Source organism: Rhinopithecus bieti, unplaced genomic scaffold, assembly GCF_001698545.2.
Source record: "Rhinopithecus bieti isolate Rb0 unplaced genomic scaffold, ASM169854v2 scaffold_26131, whole genome shotgun sequence".
Classification (NCBI taxonomy): Eukaryota; Metazoa; Chordata; class Mammalia; order Primates; family Cercopithecidae; genus Rhinopithecus; species Rhinopithecus bieti.
In genome coordinates, this window is record NW_016812390.1 from 1381754 (window position 1) to 1404048 (window position 22295).

Below are 22295 nucleotides of genomic sequence, written 5' to 3' on the forward strand. Positions count from 1 at the left end.
GTCAATTTCTGCAAAAAAGGCACCTGGGTTAGTTGGTTTTTATGTGTATTTATTAAAAAAAGCAATTACCCAATTAGGCTGACAGAGTGATTAGGCTGACCATTAACAGGACTGGCACCTTTACCCTCGGTGTTTAGAGGTAAGTTTGTAAGAATTCAGGATGTTTGTCTAAGATTGCTTGATACTAGGGCAACAAAACTAAGAGCAGAGGGCACTGAAAAGTCTGTCTGTGAGTTAGACATCAATTGTATTTAAGTCTGAGATCTGCTCCTTAGGTACCATATGACCCTGCACGAGTCATCGACCCCTCCACACTCCAGTGTCATCTGTAATGAGGATGGGGCACTCCCTTCCACACTGCAGCACTGTGGGAACAGAGACGATGCCATTGCAGAGGACCCCCAGGGGACAGTCTCCTTCACTCACTCCTCTCCTTCCCACTCCTCAAGGAACATTAAGGACTTGTGCTAGCACATTCTCACAGCACTCGCTGGCCTGGGAACCAGCTATGGGAGCCCTATGGGCCTGGTCATCAACCCTCAACTGCTTGTCTGCAGCTGTAGGAACCCTCTGAGGTGTGGCAGGCAGAGGATGGGGTGGGTGCCCAGGCACCTCACTGACTTTCTGGAGCCCTGCCCACTCCCAACCCTCTCCTTGTTACTAATGACGTGGGGACCCACCTGCTCCACTGTGCAGCCCCAAGTCTGATCCAAGTCAGGTTCCTGAACGTGAGGAAGCTGAGCATGGTGGCGACAGGGAGGTGGAATGCGCTGAAAAGCTCTAACCATTGCTGCTAAGGCATATCAGTCTCTGACCAGGTCCAGCAGCCTCCACGTACGTCCGTCATTCAACACACATTTACTGAATGCCCACTGCACACAGGAGTGTAGGTAATAGGATGGTATGACAGTAAAAGTAAGTAAACAACTCCCACTTCTACCTTTCTGGACTCCTGAGCTCCTCCTGGTCTTCCTTGTCATTTCCTATGTGATTACTTCTGGGTCCTCTTGGAGAACACATTTTGCCTCCCATGCAGTCTGCCACTGCTTGACAGGGAGAAATTCCTCCTGACCTATGTTCCGTCGGCTGATCTGGAAGCTGAATCCTTGGAATAAAGACACCTGCATGCTAGTATTTGCAAAAGGAATGGAAAAGAACCCTTAAATATGAGTAAGTCGTGGGAGTAGGTATGAAACAGATAGGGTTTTAAGCACATCTCAGTGTCAAATTTTACAGAATAAATACTTCTCTTCTATTGCAGTTCACATGTAAATCCAGGTAGGTATGACCCTATCCCTCTTAGAATAAAATGAACAGCCAAGTGGCCAAAGTTTCCACGACTTTCCTCCTTGCTGACAAATCCAACCTCAAGTGTGTGCCTCCTAGGGAAAGGAGAGGACAAAGGTACAATTCAGTTCCTAAGGTCATTTCTCCCTCTCTGGGAGAGAAAGGCACTGTCAAAGTACAAACCCAAGCCAGGGTGCTTTGAAAGATCAAGTCACTTGTTTGTAATAGGAAATCATGTCATCCAGAGTTTTGAAAGTAACTGTGGGGGCTTGTGGTGGGTTGTCGGGGGCAGGAGTGGGTGACATATGTGCAGGGCTAGGTCTGTGGCTCTGGTCAGGGCACTGCCCTGGGTCACTCTGTGCTGGCCCAGGCCTGCTCCATGCCTGGCTGCTGGAAAAACCAGTTCTCTTCTGACCCACAAAGTAATCTGACGGTGGGGCAAACTCAGGATCTCTCTCAGCCCGAAGATCTGACTGCCTCTTCGACCAGTATCCAAAGGAAAATTCTAGTAAAAATAAGAAAGAAAATTATTAGAACAGATTAACAAATCAGTTGAATTTATTGTTACTATTATCCAATCATTGCATATATTTCTTAAAAGCCACCACAAACTATCCAAAGAACAAGAATGGCAAGAGTAAAACTATGTTACAAGGTATAAGTAATACCTACAACCAGTATAAAAGACCAGGCTAAGAAAAGGGAGTGACTACCTCTAGATGGGAAATACAGAAAAAGAGAAATACAGACAAATCATCTGCTTGACATGACACTGTAGGTATTTCACACCAAAATACAAATTTTTTCCTTTACTGAGTTTTGGAAGACACAAACGGGACCTGCCCAACCTTGTTTGGTATTTCACCTCTATTTCTAACAGTGGCTCTTGCATTTCTCTTACTTTAGCTTTGTATCTTATCAGCTCAGACAGCATGGACTAATGTTCTACTGAAATGATTTTTTTCAAAGAGGCATAAACCATAGTCTTCCAAAGAGAGGCTGCTGTGGATACTCTAGAGAATTTAACGAAAAAATGTCCAGGAAAATTCCCCAGTGGAACTATGTGTGAATCCAGGTTAGTACATTGGCATGTAGACCATTTTCAACTGAACATAAAAGAGGCTGCAAAAAACAGAGCACATGAGAACACCAAACCTTCATAATACTTTAAAGGCAGATCCTGAGAAATGGCATTCCAAAGCTGTAAAACCACACAAGGCAGCACGAAGTTAAAACTTACCCCAAGTGCTTCTGGAAAAAAAAAAACATTTTCCATTTACTAGAGAGTTCTTACACCTCAGAGCCCACCTCCCTTACCTTTTCCGCGGTCCCACTCCCGGACGTGTGGCACTCCGGGCTTGGTGTCCTTCCTCTCCTGGACAATGACTTCTACCTTGCTACTCTGGGCAGCAGGACGTGGAGCTGGCACAGGCTCTGGCTCCAGTGGCAAAGGCCCAATAACATCTCCATCTATTTTTGTAAGGGAATAAGACACTGTTATAACAAAGCCTAAAGCTATTTTTAAAAATACAGAACATGCTAATCCTGAAAGTAAAAGTAACCATCAATATTTATGAATTACCTATCATGTCCCAGGCAGTGGATTAAGTCTTTTGTATACAACAGGTTATTTAATTCTTATAACAATCCTAATAAATTCAATATTTCCATGTTATCCCCATTTTATAGAGGGGGAAAATTAAGCTCTGAAATGGTACACAGGTAGAAAGTGATACGGGATGGGGTCCTGGGCTGGGCTGGATGGATATTAGTCTCTGTGCCCCTCACTATGCCACTCTGCTTCTCCAAACTGGCAATCGCAGGACCAGAAACCCCCAAATCACTCAACTAACACCACAATCTCAGGCGAAGCGAGCAGAGCCAAGGGGATGAAGAGTTGGGGTCTGGTGTAGGCTCTTCAATTTTGGTCACATTTTTTAAATGTAAAAGAAACACGGATTTTTAAAAAACACTGCGGTGGCACTTCACATTTTCTGGACATGACAGATGTTCAGGAGATGGAGCAAAATTAGAGAAACAATCTGCACAGCTTAACATGTTATAGAGATAGCATTTATCTGAAACTAAACAGATGGTTTTCAAATTCCTAAATGTTTCTGGTCTGTTTTGTTCAGACATTAGGAAACGGCCCATGGCTTCACATAACCTTTGTGAGAGATGGAGAGCTGTACGACCCCTCATACCCACACTCCCCCTTTTCCTTTGGGTAATAGAATGCCCCCAGGTTTCAGCTGAACATGTGGCCAGCTTGCTGGAGAGGCCATTTCCCAGCTTCTCCTACAGTGAGGTGTGGCCCACAGGACTGAGCTCTGGCCAGCGGGATGTAAATGCATAGGTTGTATGTAAGTTCCCACTCATATCTCTAAAAAGGAAGCTGGCTCCCTCCCTTGTCTCCCTGCCTACCCTAGGCTGGATCATGAACAGGGGAGCAGGGGAGCAAGCTTTGTGCAGAAGAAAAAAATACTCTAGGAAATGGCAGAAACAGCAAGACTGGAGGAAGCCTGGGACTAGATGACCACCTGGGGCACAGCTGCTCACCTACCCTGGATACCCACTCACCCACCCACCTCCAAGTTAAGTAGAGAAACAGATCTCCATATTGTTTGAGCTATTCTATGTAGGAGTTTCTAGATTGATGGCAATTTAGCTTATACTACCACAACTTATACAATAAGCTAGTCTGACACAGCATTTAATAGTGTTTCCAAGGGGAACTGTGCTCCAAGTTCCAAATCACCAACTTCTGGAGCACAGTTCTTTGGTAAGCTTTGGCAAGCTGTCAATATTCGTATTTCTAAATTCTTTTACTACGTAACTTTATGAATACAAATTTCTTTAAATATATATATAAAATAACCAATAGCAAAAAATGTAAGTCTAAAACATATATATGCAAAACTAAACTTTATCTTAAAATATCTCTTTACTGTCTCAATTACAAGACTATGCCACTCTAAGATGCAACACAATGTATTGTTGCTTCATATCCTCATCTATAGCCTAAAAATATTGAATGTCATTCTGCATCACTTTGGTTATAAAAATTGCTCCTGCCAGTACCTCAAAGGTATACTGTTTGCTTAGATATAAAACTAAATGGCTAATTTTCACGTTGCCAGCCCTATTAGCAAGACGTCAATGGAACAAAATTTTCCCTTTTGAAGTTCAGCAACATAGACATGATATACCTCTGTTTTCTTCCTCTGTTCCACCTTCTTTTGATTTTTTCATCTTTTTTTGTCGAAGTTTGGCAAGTCTCGCCTCTAAGATAGCCTTTCGCTTTTCCTTTATGTTTTCTCGTTTTGTTCTCTGATCTGTTGTCTGAACAGAAAATCAGAAAATTATTTGCTTGAAGCCAAATTTGCAATATTCCTGTTCAAAAAGATGAAATTTTCTTCTAAAAATAGACTAGCTAATTGATCTTCAGGCCACCTCTAAGAAGCTATCCTTGAGATCCTTACAATGAAGCCCTATGAAGTACTCTTATACGAACCCTCCGATGTCTTACAAAGTTTCGTAAGCGTTCAAAGAGCATCTTGCAAGCCTTAACACTCAAGAAAACCAACCCATTCCATCCTACACCTTAATCCCTTAAGTAATTTACTATTTTCCCATCCAAGTCGCTCCAAAAGTGCCATATTTGGCACCAGATTTAAAACATCAAAGTTGCACAGGTTACTCGTGGGCAGTTATAAAATTTGAAACACAAAAATAGTATGGCAACTACCTTTATGCAATTCCAAATATCAATTTTAATTTCTAATTAATTTACTAGATTTTTCTGCAGTGTGGTCCAGCAAGAAACCAAGCGCTCACATCCTTCCTCACAGACACTTGGGATTTATCTGTACCTGTTCACGCAGCATCTCTAAGGTTTTCATCTGCTTGTTTCTCAATTCTTTGTCTCGGGCAAAGGCAAAATACCCAACGCCAAGTTGCCGGGCCTCTGAAAGAAGTACAAATTACCCAAAAGATCAGACTGTCCTGATCATTCAACTATACTCAAGCCACATTTCCTACCAAAGCAAAAAGAAACACAGTGATATTTGGCACAAGTTTTAAAAGAAAAAGAAAACAGCTAAGCGAAATAACAAAACACCAAAGAAACACAAAAGTTAGACCAAGTTTTCGTCCTGTTTGCCAAGGGAAGCATAACAAGCGTTCGTTTGCTTTCAGGGGCTGTCTCCACTTCTCTTGGGGAACAATCCCTTGGATTACCAGACCCTCTGTCAGGAAGATATTCCCAATGTGAGTATTTTAAGGCTATGAAGTGAACAAAGGAAATATTTTCAATTTCCAAAGCAGGATCTTTAATTTCCATGTAAAAGCTATTGCTTTATGAATACTTCCCTTAATGTTTGCCATCAGTTTAAGATTAGAAAAAAGATTTGCAAAGCTGCAAGAAAATAGTCATACCATTTTCCCGAATGTCTTCATAATGTATGGGCCCCATGGGCCTCTTCAGAGCCTCTCTTTCTTCTTCCTCCCATTGCTGGCGCTGAAGTTCTTTTCTCATATCTTCAGATAACAGGGTTTTTTCATTAGCAGGACTAACAAAACTAGTAGGAAAACACAGCAAAAACTATCTTCAGATAAGGACTGAGATATCAGTGTTTAAGTACAGTCAGTTGCATCATGGATAAGTAACACTACTTGATAAAGAAGACAGGGAACTACAGAGGCTTCTGACCCACAAGACTGCTGGAAAATCAATTACACAGCCTTCACCTTTTTTTTTTTTGAGACTAGTCTTGTTCTGTTGCCCAGGCTGAAGTGCAGTGTCACAATCTCGGCTCACTGAAACCTCCGCTTCCCAGGTTCAAGAGATTCTCCTGCCTCAGCCTCCCGAGTAGCTGGGATTACAGGCACCCAACACCACATCCGGCTAATTTTTGTATTTTTAGTAGAGACAGGGTTTCACCATGTTGGTGAGGCTGGTTTTGAACTCCTAATCTCAGGTGATCTGCCTACCTTGGCCTCCCGAAGTGCTGGGATTACAGGCGTGAGCCACTGCACCCGGCCAGCCTTCACCCTTCTTACTCAAGCACGAGACTTGTTACATGAGCATGATGGAATCTTGCCCGAGTACTCAAGACATAAAACTTTCCTGGTCGGGCGCGGTGGCTCAAGCCTGTAATCCCAGCACTTTGGGAGGCCGAGGCGGGCGGATCACGAGGTCAGGAGATCGAGACCATCTTGGCTAACATGGTGAAACCCCGTCTCTACTAAAAATACAAAAAATTAGCCGGGCGTGGTGGCGGGTGCCTGTAGTCCCAGCTTCTCGGAGGCTGAGGCGGGAGAATGGCATGAACCCAGGAGGCGGAGCTTGCAGTGAGCCGAGATTGCGCCACTGCACTCCAGCCTGGGCGACACAGCCAGACTCCGTCTAAAAAAAAAAAAAAAAAAAAAGAACAACTTTCCTTCCACCCAGGTCCTGGGCTGACCAGATGGGAGGTGGCCCAGGCAGGGAGGAGGAACTCCGGGTCTCCTCCTGTGGATGGTCTCTCATCTGGGGACATGAAAACTGCTTAACATTTTGGCCTGAGTGATGTCTCCTGTCCTTGCAGATGGCCAGGCCGAGAAGCTCAAGGTTTCCGCTCTCCCTTTCTTATGCCAAGCCAAAGGCTATCTGCTGGATGCCTGAACCTGCAGGACTTGGACAAGGTGGAGTTTCTCCCAACACTTCTCACATAAAAGTTCCTGTAGTAAGAGGAATTTATTCCCCTGGATGTTTCAGAGTTATGTCTTAGGTCTTGTGTTTTAGAGTTACCTCTTAGATCTTATGTTTTAGAGTTATCTCTTAGGTCTTAGGTCCTGCTGAAAAATCTAGTTATAAGGTCCTTACTTCAAAAATGCAACGATACATAAAGAAAAAGTGAATAAGTTATCTCCCTGGAGCCACTTGCTTGTGGGAAAATCAAGTGTAAATTCTCAAACCACTTTCTCCACAAAGGCTGGTTTGCTGGTTTGGTTTGGGCTTATTCTGTCACTGTAGTCAGACATTCTTCAAGGTGAAAGAGACAACTCTACTCATCCACCAGTCAGGTTGTTCTCCAAGTGTGGATTATGTGTGTATGTGCATGCTAACCACTAAAAAGTGCTTCAATCAATCAATATTTCCTTACTGGAGCAACAGAGATCATTAATTATAAAACAGCCTCCCCTCACAAAACAATCCCTGTGGCTGCATTTCAGACCTGGGCAGAGCTCTGCATACCACACACACTTACAGTCTCCCCTGAAGATTTTTATCCATCTCCAGCAGATCTGGCAAATCTTTTCTCATACAGCGCCGGGAACGCCCCAAAGAGTCCACATAATCCACCCTGAAATGAAAGCGAAAAGATGTGAAGGACTTGTACACATGTACAAGCCCCTAAGTCAGGGAGTAGGTGAACAGTGAAGGGGAAAGAGAAGCCTCACTACCAAGAAGAGCCCCCAGCCTCAGAGACCACCACCACTGATAGGAATATGCTTTTTAAAGCTGACACACAATAAGCTCATTGTGCTTATTAAATATTAGTTTTAGAAACTGTTGACAATAATTTTGATCATTTTTGTCTTTGATTTCACAGATAAATCACCCACACAGAATTCTGCTGCAGCATCTATGAACTTAATCTAGTTGAGACAATTCCAGACATTTTATCAGTATCTTAGTAACTCTGCCTTGCGCCTGAGATTCTCAACTTGCTCATTTCCTCACAGACTTCAAGTCAGACTTTTTCTTCTTTCTCTTATTTCCTCTAATTGGTATAATTCTACCCAATGTATTAGCAATCTCGTAATGTAAGAAATTCACAGTATTTTTCAGAGTTGGACTCTTCTTAATTAGGAGGAAGCCAAACACCATACCTCTCTCCTCATCTTTGCTCAAACTAGACAGTGGTTAGACAGCTAAGCCAGGCAGATAGCAAGGCAAAATGAAATATTCTGACTTCCTACAATAGAAAATGTGGACGGATTTTCATGAAAAACATCTCATTTGTATTATGACGCAACAGATATTTTACTTTTAAATTATGGGCAGAGAATCTCCTACAGCCTTTAGCAGGGTACTGAATACACACTTAAGGGTCCAATAAGTACTACCTGGCAGACCAATCTAAGGTCAGATTCGGCAGGTATGTGGCTTTGCTTTTGTTAGCAATTTTTTTCCTCTCAAGTAATACTGATTTCAATTGTTAGTTGTGATGTAAAAACTGAGTGTTTACTCTAGTACTGAAGCTGATTATCACAAGAAATAAAACCTCCAAATGCAGCAAGCAGTTTCTTTCTTCCTTTTCTTCCCCCTCAAATGGATGGGGAAGAAAACCATCTAGCCAGATGGTCTGTGTAATTATTTACAGTATCTTGGAAAGATTTTCTACCACCTGGAATTTAACTATCAAAAGGATTTTACGAGCAATTACGATTCTGGAGCTTAATTTAAAAACAAAAAAATGTGTCAGAACTGCTTGCAGAGCGTCTTCCTTCACCATATGGTGGCATGTGACACCTTCAATTGCCCTCCAAACTCTTCAAATCACTGGCAAATTGCTTGTAATCACACAGGCATTAATAAGCAAAAATTTTTAAAAAGACATTAGACGTTTCAAAGGAGATGAGATTTCTGCTTTGAAAAGCAATCATAGACTATTCTGTTTCTGGAGAAGGCCTCCAAAACGTACAGATCCCATTAAATAGAAGTGGCAAGACAGTAGTCAGCCACGGCTCCATCTAATCAGCAATCACTCACTGAGCAACCCCTGCAGGCAAACAAAGCTTTCCTCAGGCAAGGAGAGTAATACAGGAGGGCTAACAGCCATGCCACCTTCCAAGGGTCTGGGGAAGTTAAGGCACACACCCATGAAACGCTTATTAACAACACTGGGTACATAAAGACTACCAAAAGTTTGCTAAAATCTTTTTCTGATAATGAGGCCTAGTATGTGACAATAATAAATAAAAGGTAATACCCGAAGAGCAGGAAGTATATTAAGTGCTGCCTGACTTCAGATGAGGGAGCAATCACTTAGAGATTAGAAATGACAGGCCAGGCGTGGTGGCTCATGCCTGTAATCCCAGCACTTTGGGAGGCCCAGGCGAGAGGATTGCTTGAGCCCAGGAGTTCAAGAAGAGCCTAGGCAACATAGTGAGACCATGTTTCTACAAAAAAAAAAAAATTAAAAACTGAGGCAGGAGGATTGCTTCAGCCCAGGAGGTCGAGGCTACAATGAGCCATGATCATGCCACTGCACTCCCGCCCGGGTGACGGAGTGTGGAGCCCCTGCCTCAAAAACAAATAAATAAAAAAGAAAGAAATGATGAAGAAAGGCACTAAAAGAAGAGACTGTATGTTTTTCTCTTTTGGTTCCTTATAGCTTGCAGGCTGTTCAAGCCTGTTCCAAATGGTACCAAATGGTACCTGTTCCAAATGGTACCAAATTATTTAGATGTAAAAAAGTAGGTAAGAAGATACCTGTTTTATCCCAATGAGAATGTTATTTCTGAACCAACATGGACACCCTCAGTGGAAGGAAGATGCAGTTTCTCTGTCATCCACAGTAGCTGGGACTGCTCTCTTCAGCTCATCAATGACTACCCACAGGGCCAAAGGCTAACAAAAGATCAACGCCTGCTGCAAAGAGTCCTGAGAAGTTCCCAAAAAATGCCCACCATGAGGAGGCTATTTCAGCCTCGAAAGGAGGATGAGAAGGATCCCAAAGGCAAGAGGGTGGGTTCCCAGAAAATTGTCAGAGCATCAGTACAGCTCTCAGCAATTTCAAGAACTGCTGAATAGTTTCCAAACAATAATATCTTAGGTAGAAAAAAATCATTGTAACAGAATTCCCATTCTGGTCTCTCTACTTATTGATAGTCTCTTTAAGAAAAAGACGAGTTTGGTTCTTCCATCATTCATCTACATATAGGCAAAATTCAGGAAAATGTCAATAATAAAGGTTTACAAAATGCCTGCTTATACTTCACAGGCAGCAGTTTCTTGTGTAGCCCAGAACACTCTTACTTCTTGAAGCGGGGTTAAAGTAAAGGGTCATGGGAATGAGGCAGTATAATCTCTATTTTGTAAGGGAAAATCCTGAGCCTCAAAGACTGAGGAACCTGATTAAGATCATACAGTCAGTGAGAGGTACAGCTGGAATCATCCAAGGCCCACGAGTCCACACCACACTGCCAAACAATGTCACAGTCAGAGTTAAGACATATAGGGCCACCACTGCTGGCTTCCTTCTCCTAGATAGCAGCTCTCCACCATGTCAGAACGAGGACACGGGTAAGGCAGCAGCACAGGCACAAAAGGAAGGCGCTCTGCCCGCACTGTTTCATGTCAGTGATCCAGGCAAGCCAAGTCTGCCAGGCACTGAGTCTCCTTGGGCCTGGCACAGGGCTGGGCACACAGCAGGAGCTCAGTCAGTATTTGTAATTATATGTAATTATTGTAATTATGTCTTCATTTGAGCTACTATTTTTACATCCATAATAACCTAATCCAACCTAACTTAAAAGGAAATCTCAAAAGAACACCCAGGAACAATAAAGAGAAATGGCTTGATAACAACCCAACAAAATAACTCCCAAAACGTCAGCACAGGTCTGAGGATGTTCCTCAGAGCTAATCCATGATGCTACCAACCATTCTTCACTGGGGTCTTGGGGAGGAGGGATCTCTCCCTCAGGAAGGTTTTCCTCATCGTCGTCCCTTTCTCCTGCCTTTTGAGAATCTCTATGGGCACCAGATGCCTCCATTTCTTTGCGCTTGTCTATGATCTTCTGCGTGAAATCCACAAGGTACATATCCTCCACTTCTTCATCTAGGACATAAAAATCAGTTTTCAGACATCAAAAAGGAAAATCACACATGGAATTGACAAGAAGCAGTCACATTCATTGCCTGGTGGCCCCATCACCCCTGACGGCTCATCAGCCAATGCCTCCACTCCCCAAACGTTTACAAAGACACAGCCACCTTGGGAACTGACACATAGTACACAAAAAAATCTTGAAAGAGCCTAAAGTTTTCTGTTGCCTCATCAATACACTACCTGAGTAAGCAAAACCATCTTAGAATGTCATTTTAAGATAACACAACAGTCTGATTTTATGCAACTCATCCAACCAATTACATCATACAGAAGCAAAACTGCATTTTCCATGTCATCAGATCAGGACAGTAGAACTTTTTGCTTTAGGTGTTACATATCTGTCTCATCATGTGGGCTGGATCACTAACCCTGATTATACTGTTGTGGTTTGATAAATGTTTTAAAGATCATAATACAGGTAAAAGAAGTCATCTGAGTTCTTGTCAAGCCGATGAACACCAATTCCAGGCAAGGCATGGAGCGAGACCCTACAGGACATATACAGATATGCAAGACACTCTCTGCCTGCAGGGCTTATGGTCCACTTGAGGAGCTAAAACACACACTGGCAGTTAAACAACAATCCGTGACACCTAATTTAACCCAGGATAGCTCATGTAGCACAAATTATGTATACCTAAAGTTTCACTACGCTGGATTTAGGACACAGTCATTTGAGTCTTTTTCTCTGATGACAGAGATTAAGCTACATTGAACCGACATTAGGCTTCCTATTACCAGTGGTGGTGTTTTCCTCACCTTAAGGTGAAGAAAAACTGAGGCTCCAAAACAACTTGCCCAAACTTGTAGGTCTGACATATCTATCAGGAGGTGGGCTTGCTGGCTTTGACAAAATCAGGTCTCTACACTCCCACTCCTTTGGACCTGATTTCTATATTAACAATATAAGTAAAGTTTGAATCAAAAGAGAAAAGACTTTAATAAGATAAACTTTTTTTTTTGAGACGGAGTCTCACTCTGTCGCCCAGGCTGGAGTGCAGTGGCACCATCTTGACTCACTGCAACCTCCACCTCCTGGGTTCAAGTGATTCTCCTGCCTCAGCGTGCCAAGTAGCTGGGACTACAGGCGCCTGCCACCACACCCACCAAATTTTTGTATTTTTAGTAGAGACAGGGTTTTGCTTAGCCAGGTTAATCTCAAACTCCTGACCTTGTGATCCGCCCGCCTCGGCCTCCCAAAGTGATGGGATTACAGGCGTGAGCCACCACGCCCAGCCTAAAATAAACTTATTTTTAAAAACCACAAAATTCCTGAAATAGAGAGGAGACGTAGTCTGAGTTATAAGGCCATAGGCTAGCGAGGCCTCCTAGTAGGTGGCCATCCTGGAGCTGCCTCTTCAGGAAGAAGGCAAAGCCTCTCCTACAGTGCCTAGCTTTGTTGAGTGTCTGACCTTCCTGTGCTGGGCTCCTGCTGTACAGGGAAAGTGCCCCTGCGGTCTGGGAAGCAGCAGCCAGGGACCTAGGACCAGCCTTGCCTCTCTCCTACTGTACCTGGGCCCCAGCCATGCTAGGCTAGGTGACTCTGTTGACCTCTGGCCCTGCCCTTCCTCGTCTGGTCTGCTCACCAATCTAGCCCTGCAGGATCCCTTTCTCCAGCTTGCCAAGGGTAAGCCCAACTTCTCCCAAAAGACTTCCCTGATTACATATTCACTTTCCCTGCCTTTTGGGAATGAAATAGGCACTGCATCATAAAATCTCTTCTACTGTTGTCTAATTATAGATTGGGTTTTTTCTGAGGCGTATGAGATAAGGGAGTTTTTTTTTTTTTTTTTTTTAGAGACAGGGTCTCACTCTGTCACCTAGACTGGATCATAGCTCACTACATCTAGGATGCAGTGGCAGGATCCACAGCTCACTGTAACCTCAAACTCCTGAGCTCAAGCCTCAGCCTCTTAAGTAGTGGGACTATAGGCATGAACCACCATGTCCAGCTAATTTTTAAATTACTTTTTGTAGAGACAGAGTCTCACTATGTTGTCCAGGCTGGTCTCAAACTCCTGACCTCAGGTGATCTGCCCGCCTTGGCCTCCCAAAGTGCTGGAATTACAAGCGTAAGCCACTATACCCAAACAGATTTACAGCAATTATGAGCACATCACAGAAAAAAACAAATAGAAAATAGAGGGATAACAGGGAAAGAAAAAACGTAACTCTAGCACCTGACAGAACCACAATTCAACCCAGCCCCAACCACCCTGTTTTAGCACAGCTGTAATTGTAGGTAACTGTGACTGACTCAGACCTTGTTCCCTAACTTTGCTTCAATCTGTGCCATTTTCCTCGGAGGAAGACCCTGCCTTGAGGGCAGAGGCAGAAGATCTGGCTTCCAGTACTTGTTTCTCCCTTCCAGGCACTTAACATGCTGCCAGGCATCCACCAGACACTTGGTAAATTATTGCTGATTTTTTTTCGTGTCTCTGTGCAGCCACAGAAAGTAAAATTTTGATGTCTAAATTTTCTCTCCTACAGTTATTTTAACAAGTAATGTAATATCAAAGGGCTGTATGAATTACAGAAAATGAAGTAGAAATAAAAAATTTTATTTACCTATAAAGTCTCCTTTAGTCATTTTTTCATATAATTTGGCTTTTCTTCCAATTTTCCCTAGGAGAAAAAAAAATACAAGTATTAGAAATAGTCTTAAAACTGTTCATCCTGGTTGCCCCCACACTCCCTGCCTGACAGGTATCATCTGCCCATGAGGCCCAGCCTCAACCAGCACAGACCACACCATCCTGAGGAGACCCTCAGACCACCCTGCCCCATGTCTGCTCTGCCAAGGAAAACAGAAGCTCTGTGAGTGCATGGCCTGTGTCCTCTTATTCATCACGGGTCCCAGGGCCTAAAATGATGCTTGGCACACAGCAGGTTCTCACTCAATATTTGATGAATGAATAAGTGAATCAACTGACTTAAGATTCCAACAACTTAACTGCCAACTTAAAACAAATATCAACATTCCAACAACGCAGCCTCTCTCCTCACAGTAATTCTGATGACATGTATTTTTCAGTGGTACAGACCATGAGAGGGTGAGCAATTCTTTATTCTGGAAATACTTAATGACGTTAAAGAGAAGCCCCAAAGAGGTCATCTGCAAGTTCTCTTAGTGAATGACCACTCTTAATCACAATGTCAGAAATATTCCTCTTTTATTTTACACATCCATTCGCCAAGTACTTATTGCACACCTCCTACCTGCCAAGTGCTGTTTTAGGCACTGAGGACTCACAGGAACAAGAAAAAGTCCCAGTTTCCTGGGAGTTTCCATTCTAGACATGGAGGACAATAAAGCTAAATAAATAAAGCAATGAAAAGGAGGATCTGAGACTGTGAGAAGAGCTGTAAAGGGAACAGACACACGCCAGCAGAGGCCCCTTGACATGCAGTAATGCAGTGCATGGTGGACCAGCTCACTCGTATCAGGCTTCTAAGACCCTATTTTGGAGGGCTCTTAAGGTAACTAGCTGATCATCAGTGGATCTTACTGTTTTAATGAAAAGAAAACTAAAAAAAATTTAAAAGTCAAACAAAACACAAAGCAGCAAGTGTCAGGTTAGAGTGAGTGAGCAGGACACTAACACTAACTCAGAGAGGGCAGTCAGGGGAAACCTCTCTGAACATGACAACTTAGCCATGGTTTGCACAGCAAGAAGCAGCCAACCACAGGAGGATCTGGGGGCAGAGGAGGCAGGGCAGAAAGAGGAAAGATTAAGAGAGAATGAGCTTGACATTTTCAAGGAAGAGAGACCAGTAGAGCAGAGGGTGCTGAGCAAAATAGAGAATGGTGCAAAATAGACAGAGACAGGCAAGGACGAGAGCACGTGAGAAAGGATATGAAACTTGGTGCGGTATAGCAGCAGTTTTCAGGGGTCAGGAACAGTCTACGAGTGGATAATCGAGATCAAGTAAGGTGTCAGGGAAACGGCCGCTGGATTTAGTGGATGAGGATGTCACTAGTGACTTTAAAGAATAATTTCTTCTATTGAGTTAGAAAGATGGAATTCAGAGCATGAGAACAGGGACACTGTCTGCAACCTCTAAGTGCCAGACACTATGTATCTCCTTTAATTCCCTGAAGGACTTCATAACCTAAGTATTAACCACCTCACTTCACAGATAAAGAAAGAGTCTTAATGGATAACTAACTTGCCCAAGGCCTTCCACCTCAAAAAAGCCTGGGACTGTGCTTGTGTGTCCTGAGCTCTGGAGGGAGGCAGATGTCCTGCAGATGTCTTGACTCCCATAACACAGCAAAACCAAAGTGCTTCATAAAAGTTACTGCATAGAAAAAGCACAGCAAAGTGCCAAGAAAAACTCTTGATATACAGAGCAAAATAATAAAAGATCATGGTACCTTTGGACAAAATTTAAATTCTGAGAATATGTCCAAGAGTGGGAAATGTCTCAAAACTGATCATATCTTTAAGTAAAGCCTGAGGTCTGTTGGGGACAGGTCAAATGCTAAGAAAAAAAGTCCACAAATGGGCTAATATTCTGCCTTCTATTTTCAGACCCAACATTGCTGAGCAACCTTGGCAACTACTGTTTGCAACCACAGAATTTTATTATTCCATGTATCCAAAAGCATGTCATGCCAAACATTAAAGCCTGGGATTCTCTCTGAGAGTGAAGCTGTCTTTTCTTTAGAAAAATATTAAAGGTGGAATGACAGAATTAGAAAAATCATCATTCTAAAACCAGCATTGTGATAAATGATAACTATCAAGATTCATTAATGATAACAAATCATTGCATGGAAACGAGTTGGTGAAGAGGATATTCACACATTCTCCAAATTTCCCACTTCAGATTACTATTAATTACACTTCAGATTACTATTAATTACAAACTGAGGAGGCACCTTTACAGTGGTGAAACCAAGTATGCATACCTTAACCAAGTACTCAAACCTATCATCACCAATAATGACTCAAACTGACCTTATGAGCCTCCTGATGTGCTTCAATGGGAAGGACACAACACCGTCTACATATTATTCTTACAAAAACATTTCATGTGACTCTAATTGGTTGTGGGACATTGCAGAAATAACTTGCCTGGACCCTTAAAAACGTTAATGGCATAACAGACAACCAAAAGGCAAGAGAATTGTTCTAGATTTAAAAAGACTAAACAGATTTGACAACTACATACAATGTGTAATCTTTGAATCCTGGATTAATCTTTTTTTTTTAAATCTACAAAGTACATAATTGTACTGGGACAACTGGTGAAATCTGAATATGGACCACAAAATAGATAATACTCATTTATCAGTGTTAAAGTTCTTGGGTATGATAGTGGTATTGTGGTTATGTAGGAAAATGTTCTTGTTCTCAGAAGATATATGCTGAAAGATTTAGAGGGAAAGTATGATGCTTAACAAAGTCTCTCCATACACGCAGGTGTGTATGAGAGACAGAGGGAAAGCACCTGTGACAAGATGTTAACTAGGGAATTTAGGTGAAGAATATTAGAATGTTCTATGTACACTTGAAGTTTTTCAAAATAAAAGGGTGGGGGGAAAATTTAGGGTTTCTAAATTCTAATGTCATCCCAACTAGCCCACACCATGGGAACGCTTCTTAATAATGTATTGATAATCTTAGTGTCTAACAAAGGCTGAAAGCAGGAATGTTTCATCTTATAAACTGTGACTATGTCTTACCTTTTTATGATAAGACTACAGATATATCTGCAAATTGTATTGTTTTTAGAGTACTTAGAGTATTGGGCTAGAAAGATATTAAAATAAAATTTGTAAATCAAAAAGAACAAAATTTGAACTTCCATTTCTCTGCCTGGGCAGCCTCAAAGGTAACTATATTTACCAGAGCTTATAACTTTACCTTGCTTTGTCTAAAGTCTTCTGTTCTTCAATCTTCTGTTCAGCATCCTTCTCAGCTCGATTTGAAACGCCTACATTCTGTTTGCTCCAGATACTTGGTTTCTGGAGAATAATTTTAGAAGACAAAACAGAACCACATGATTGCCAAAAAAAAAAATCTACTTGTGCATCAGGAAAAAAAAAAAAACAAAGGAGATCATGAGATCTTATGAATCAATGGAGATAACTAGATAAGCTGTGTCCTACAAAGAAACTGATTATATGTGGCAAGCAGGAGCTAAAAAAAGAGCCCTCAATTATATAAATAAAATTTTTTTTTCCTTTTTTTTTGAGACCGGATCTCACTCTGTCACCCAGGCTCGAGTGTGGCAGTGCAATCTCGGCTCACTGCAGCCTCAACATCCTGAGCTCAAGTGATCCCTCCAACTCAGCTTCCCCAGTAGCTGGGAATAGATGCACACCACCATGCCTAATTTTTTTTTTGTAGAGATAGGGTTTTGCCATGTTGCTCAGGCTGGTCTTGAACTCCTGGGGTCAAGTGATCTGCCTGCCTTCCAAAGTGATGGGATTAGAGGCGTGCGCCACCACGCCCAGCCTAAAAAGCTTCTGGAGTGCAGAAGCACTTCCTACTATCTTTTATCTCCTTAATGATTACAACCTAAATCAAGACTAATGAAAATGTACATATTACAGAGAATTAGTAATACAAATAGTAGACACTATTATCTACAAAACTGGAAAAAATCATTCACAGCTCTTATTCACCCTGATATTTTCTGCTATATTCTTATATTATCTAATTGTCTGTCTCTATTTGGATACCTAACACCTATAGAACCAGATAACCTTCCATTTATGAAATGTAAACAATCCACATTTTTCCAAAAGAAGTGCTAAAGAATTAGCACATTACTATGTACTTTTATATAATCTTACTGATTTCTATTTTAATAACATTTCATGCAAATGTTAAACACAAGATAGAGATTTTTTCTTTAACATTTATGTGTACAGATACCACTGACAACCTTAAAACACTTAAATATGGTATAATTCTCCCATGTTTGGAACCAATGGAGATCATCAGATCTTATTTTTTACCTTGTTAGTTGTTTTTGGTTTTCCAAAACTCCAGAATCTTTTAGAAGTTTTCTTGTTTGAATTCTTCTTGCTTTCGGAAGAGTTCAGCCTTAAGATCTACCAACTAGAAGAAAAGCAGTAAGTAAACAAAATATTAAATTTTGCAGGTGACTGGATTCCTAAATTACTATAATTTCCAAAGGAATATTTCAAGTTCTGCTAAATGGACAAATATGGCTAAAAAACTAAATGTGGCTAAAAAACATTAATGTTTAAATGTAGAATCCAGTACACAAATTAAGCTAAGTCATGTTTCATTCTACCTCTGCTGCAAATGCATTTTCACTCTAACTTTCAACACTTGAGGCTTTCCTTAGTCAAGGAGAAAGTGATAAAGCAAAATAAAATTAATGAAGTCTGCATCTTTTAGTTTCAGATTAAACTTGATTAAGCACCTTCTCTGTGACTAGCACTGCACTCATTTAATCATCACAACTTATTATTTCTACAGGGAAATGCCGTTATTCCAAAACTATCTGAGCATCCAGTTTGTGTATGGTACTTAACACTGAAGAGCAGAACATAAACATGAATCAGACATACTCTCTACCTCAAAAAGCCTACAATGTAACAAGGAAAGTAATTTATAATACCAGCAAAATGTAACAAATGACTCTAGAATGGAAGAAAGTAGCACACAAGTTCAGATAAGGGAGCATTTCCTTCCGAGCAGAGTGATCAGAGAAAGCTTTGAGCAGAGCCTTTAAAGACACATTATTTCAACAGCTAGAAATAAAATAGACTGGGTGAATTATAACAGCTCCACGAATGACTTAATCCATTTCAAAAACCGTAAGTTTGGCTGAATCTCCTGGTTCAAGAAGAGGAAAGAAGGCCAAGGCATAGGGAATGGGGCAGTTGGGTGAGTATGAGCGCCTCTCCCTCAGCTACAGTAGTCACCCCTGCCTACTCTGCAAAAAAGTACATAACAACCGTTCCCTTTTTAAGGGTCCAGGTACAGCTGCTTATATGGATGGGCATTTGTAAATCAGATACTTAATCAGTGACTTAACCATCAGACACTTAAAAAATCACTTTACTTGTTAAGGAAAATAAAAATGGCTGAGTTCAATTTCCATGTTGGAAGAAATTGATTTAAAAGGTAACCATTTAAAATGCAAAGGGCAGTTTCACTGCAGACCCTAATACTGTAAATTCTTAAAACAAATGAAAACTTCTTTTCTTCTCAGCTTACTTAACCACACCAAATTTTCCAGCCACATATCTTCCTAGTCTACAACGGCCTTTGACTTTAAAAGATGCTCAAAAAATTGTAAATTCTCAGATAGCATTCTTATTACAATTACTGCTAATTTTAGCCTATCAGTACAGGTTGGCTTTAATATTTACAGCTTTTTGGTTCCTGATCTTCAAACAAACATAATAACTAGTACCAATTTTAACCAATACTAATAACCAATAATAACCAGTACTCAAATATTGGGACACCTATGTTTTCCTTCATACTTCCTTTGTGTACTAATACTCTTAAGTAAATTCAAGATTAAATCAAAGGTTGGGCAATTTGCTCTGACGATGAAAAGGCAGCAGCTTTGGAGTCAGCTAGACTGAATGAGCAAGGGTCTATCACTAAGATTTCTTCCCCCGCCCCCGCCCCAGACGGAGTTTCGCTCCTGTTGCCCAGGCTGGAGTGCAATGGTGCAATCTTGGCTCACCGCAACCTCCGCCTCCAAGGTTCAAGCGATTCTCCTGCCTCAGCCTCCCGAGTAGCTGGCATTACAGGCATGCGCCAACACGCCCGACTAATTTTTTTTATTTTTAGTAGAGACGGGGTTTCTCCATGTTGGTCAGGCTGGTCTGGAACTCCCGACCTCAGGTGATCCGCCCGCCTCGGCCTCCCAAAGTGTTGGGATTACAGGCGTGAGCACAGGCGTGAGCACAGGCGTGAGCCACCGCGCCCGGCTATCACTAAGATTTCTGTATGTAAGCTGGGGAAAGCTACTTCATCTTTCTGGGCCTCAATTTCATCATCTATAAAACGGAGATATTAATAGCACCTACCTCCTAAAGCCATTGGGAGGATTAGTGAGATAGTGCATATAAAGTGCTGGCACAAAATGTGTACTTAGAACACGTTTTCTTTCTAGGGTGGCTGACTTAATAAAACTGCTTACATCCTTTCAGACTTCACAGTTCCCTATCGCTGCATTAACAACTATTTAGTTCCAGGTGGGGTACGCTGGGCACTTTCGGCTCCTGTGGAATATGTCACCCTCTAAAGTTCTGGGAGGACTTTGGGGGTCCCTGAATGGAGGAGAAACCAGGAAGAGGATATGTCTGCATAGCAAAAAGAAGCTACGGTTCCTCCCGACTGTAAGGGAGAAGGCTGGCGAGGTGCAGGTCCTTGCGGGCAGGGCAGAAGGGAGGTAGGGAGATTCCTAACCCACGGGACACCAGGTTCAGGTCTGTGTCTGAGAGTTCTGGTCCGCGCGCGTGTCAGAGAAGAGAAGCCCAGTTCATGATCCTGTAAGAAAACTGAACCGGATCCCCGCTGGAGAAGAAAATCCAGGTCGGGGATTCCTGTTTGAGGGGAGAGGTCAGATCTCTGGGTCCCCGAGTGAAGAAACAAGCTAGGTCGACATTCTTGTCTGATGGAGACAGGGTGAACCCGGAGCCCGTGGAGTTACCTCATACCCTCACTCACCGAGGAGGCCGTGACGTCCAAAGGCTTTTTCCTACGGTCCATGGTCGTGCCGGAGTGTCCCGGCCGAAGAAGGACCTTTCGCACCCGAAGCAGGCCTCGTAAGCCTACCTCCGTCGCAACCGGAAGTGTCTTCGAAAGCGACCCTGAGTTTGCGTGAGTTTGCGACGCGAGTTTGTCAGCTCAACGCCATCTTGAGAAGGTCAAAGTGTGGTGCTTATTACGTTCGCCATCATTTTGGAAAGGTCAGAGAGTGCGGAGGTTGACGCTAACTGCTAAGGTCATCTTGAGGGCGGAAGGTAATAAGATGAGCGTGGGCGCCATCTTGAGAAGGGCCGAAAAGGCTTTTGATTGTGATGGACGCCATATTGGGTGGGGCGGATGTGGGGTTGGGGACAAAGATAACGCCATCTTGGGGAAGGCTGACGCTTGAGTGAGAGAACTCGAGCGTCTGGGGGAAGGTGGATTGGGAGGACCGAAAGAATCTAACTACAATTCGACGACCTGCTGCCTGGCACTTTTCACACGTTAAATAGTTGGTTCTTACAAGAGCGTACGAGATGAGGATTATTATATTAATCTTAGTAGAAATAATAAGAATAATAGCTAACGTTAATATAGTGCTTATTATGTGCCATTTTACATATTTCAGCTCTTAAGAAAGTGAACTCCCCCACAAAGGGAAGCCCATCAGACTAACAGCAGATCTGTCGGCGGAAAAAAAAAAAAAAGAAAAAAGAAAGTGAACTCCTGGGCCGAGTGCGGTGGCTCACGCTTGTAACCCCAGAACTTTGGGAGGCTGAGGCGGGTGAATCAGGAGGTCAGGAGTTTGAGACCAGCCTGACCGACATGGTGAAACCCTGTCTCTACTGAAAATACCAAAAAAAAAAAAAAAAAAATTAGCGGGGCGTGGTGGTGCGCACCTGTATTCCCAGCTACTCAGGAGGCTGAGGCAGAAGAATCGCTTGAACCCGTGAAGTGGAGGTTGCAGTGAGGCGAGATGACGCCATTGCACTCCAGCCTGGGTGACAGAGCAAGACTCGGTCTCAAAAAAAAAAAAAAGTGAACTCTAAAGCTGGCTTTCTGGGTTGGAATCGCTGCTTCACTGCTTACTGCCTGTGTGACCTTGGGCAAGTTACTTAACTTCCCTGTGCCTTAGTTTCTAGAGGGGGATATAATTTCATTTACCTCATGGGTCTTAGTGAAGATTAGATGAGTTAAATGAGCTAGTCTTGATAAACATGTTAATGATTATGGTAGACAGACTAATCACCCTTACCCCCACTCGTAGATGTCTACCTTTGAATACCCAGAATCTGGATATATGGTGACCTTTATATAGCAAAAGGGAATTGGCAGAGATGATGAAATTAAAGCTATTGAGATGGGGAGCTAGCCTGGATTGTGCAGGTGGGTCCCCTATCATCAAACCATCCTTATAAGGGGTAGA

At 42.4% G+C, this 22295-nt stretch overlaps 1 protein-coding gene and 1 long non-coding RNA gene across 2 annotated transcripts; one reads left to right on the forward strand and one right to left on the reverse strand.

The window, feature by feature from the left end:
- Window positions 1–28: 28 nt before the first annotated feature.
- CCDC174 (coiled-coil domain containing 174) lies at window positions 29–21059 on the reverse strand. The gene is given in 13 exon segments (XM_017896284.1): window positions 29–1792; window positions 2605–2757; window positions 4497–4629; window positions 5160–5254; window positions 5725–5867; window positions 7539–7634; window positions 10943–11120; window positions 13740–13796; window positions 17040–17145; window positions 18145–18173; window positions 18176–18196; window positions 18199–18247; window positions 20849–21059. Coding segments are annotated over 13 exon segments (1401 nt in total). The 5' UTR covers window positions 20891–21059; the 3' UTR covers window positions 29–1493.
- On the forward strand, window positions 5261–9360 carry LOC108544879 (uncharacterized). Its single transcript, XR_001889974.1, has 3 exons — window positions 5261–5556; window positions 6876–6972; window positions 7884–9360. It is a non-coding gene; the product is annotated as an uncharacterized LOC108544879 (long non-coding RNA).
- Window positions 21060–22295: the final 1236 nt, after the last annotated feature.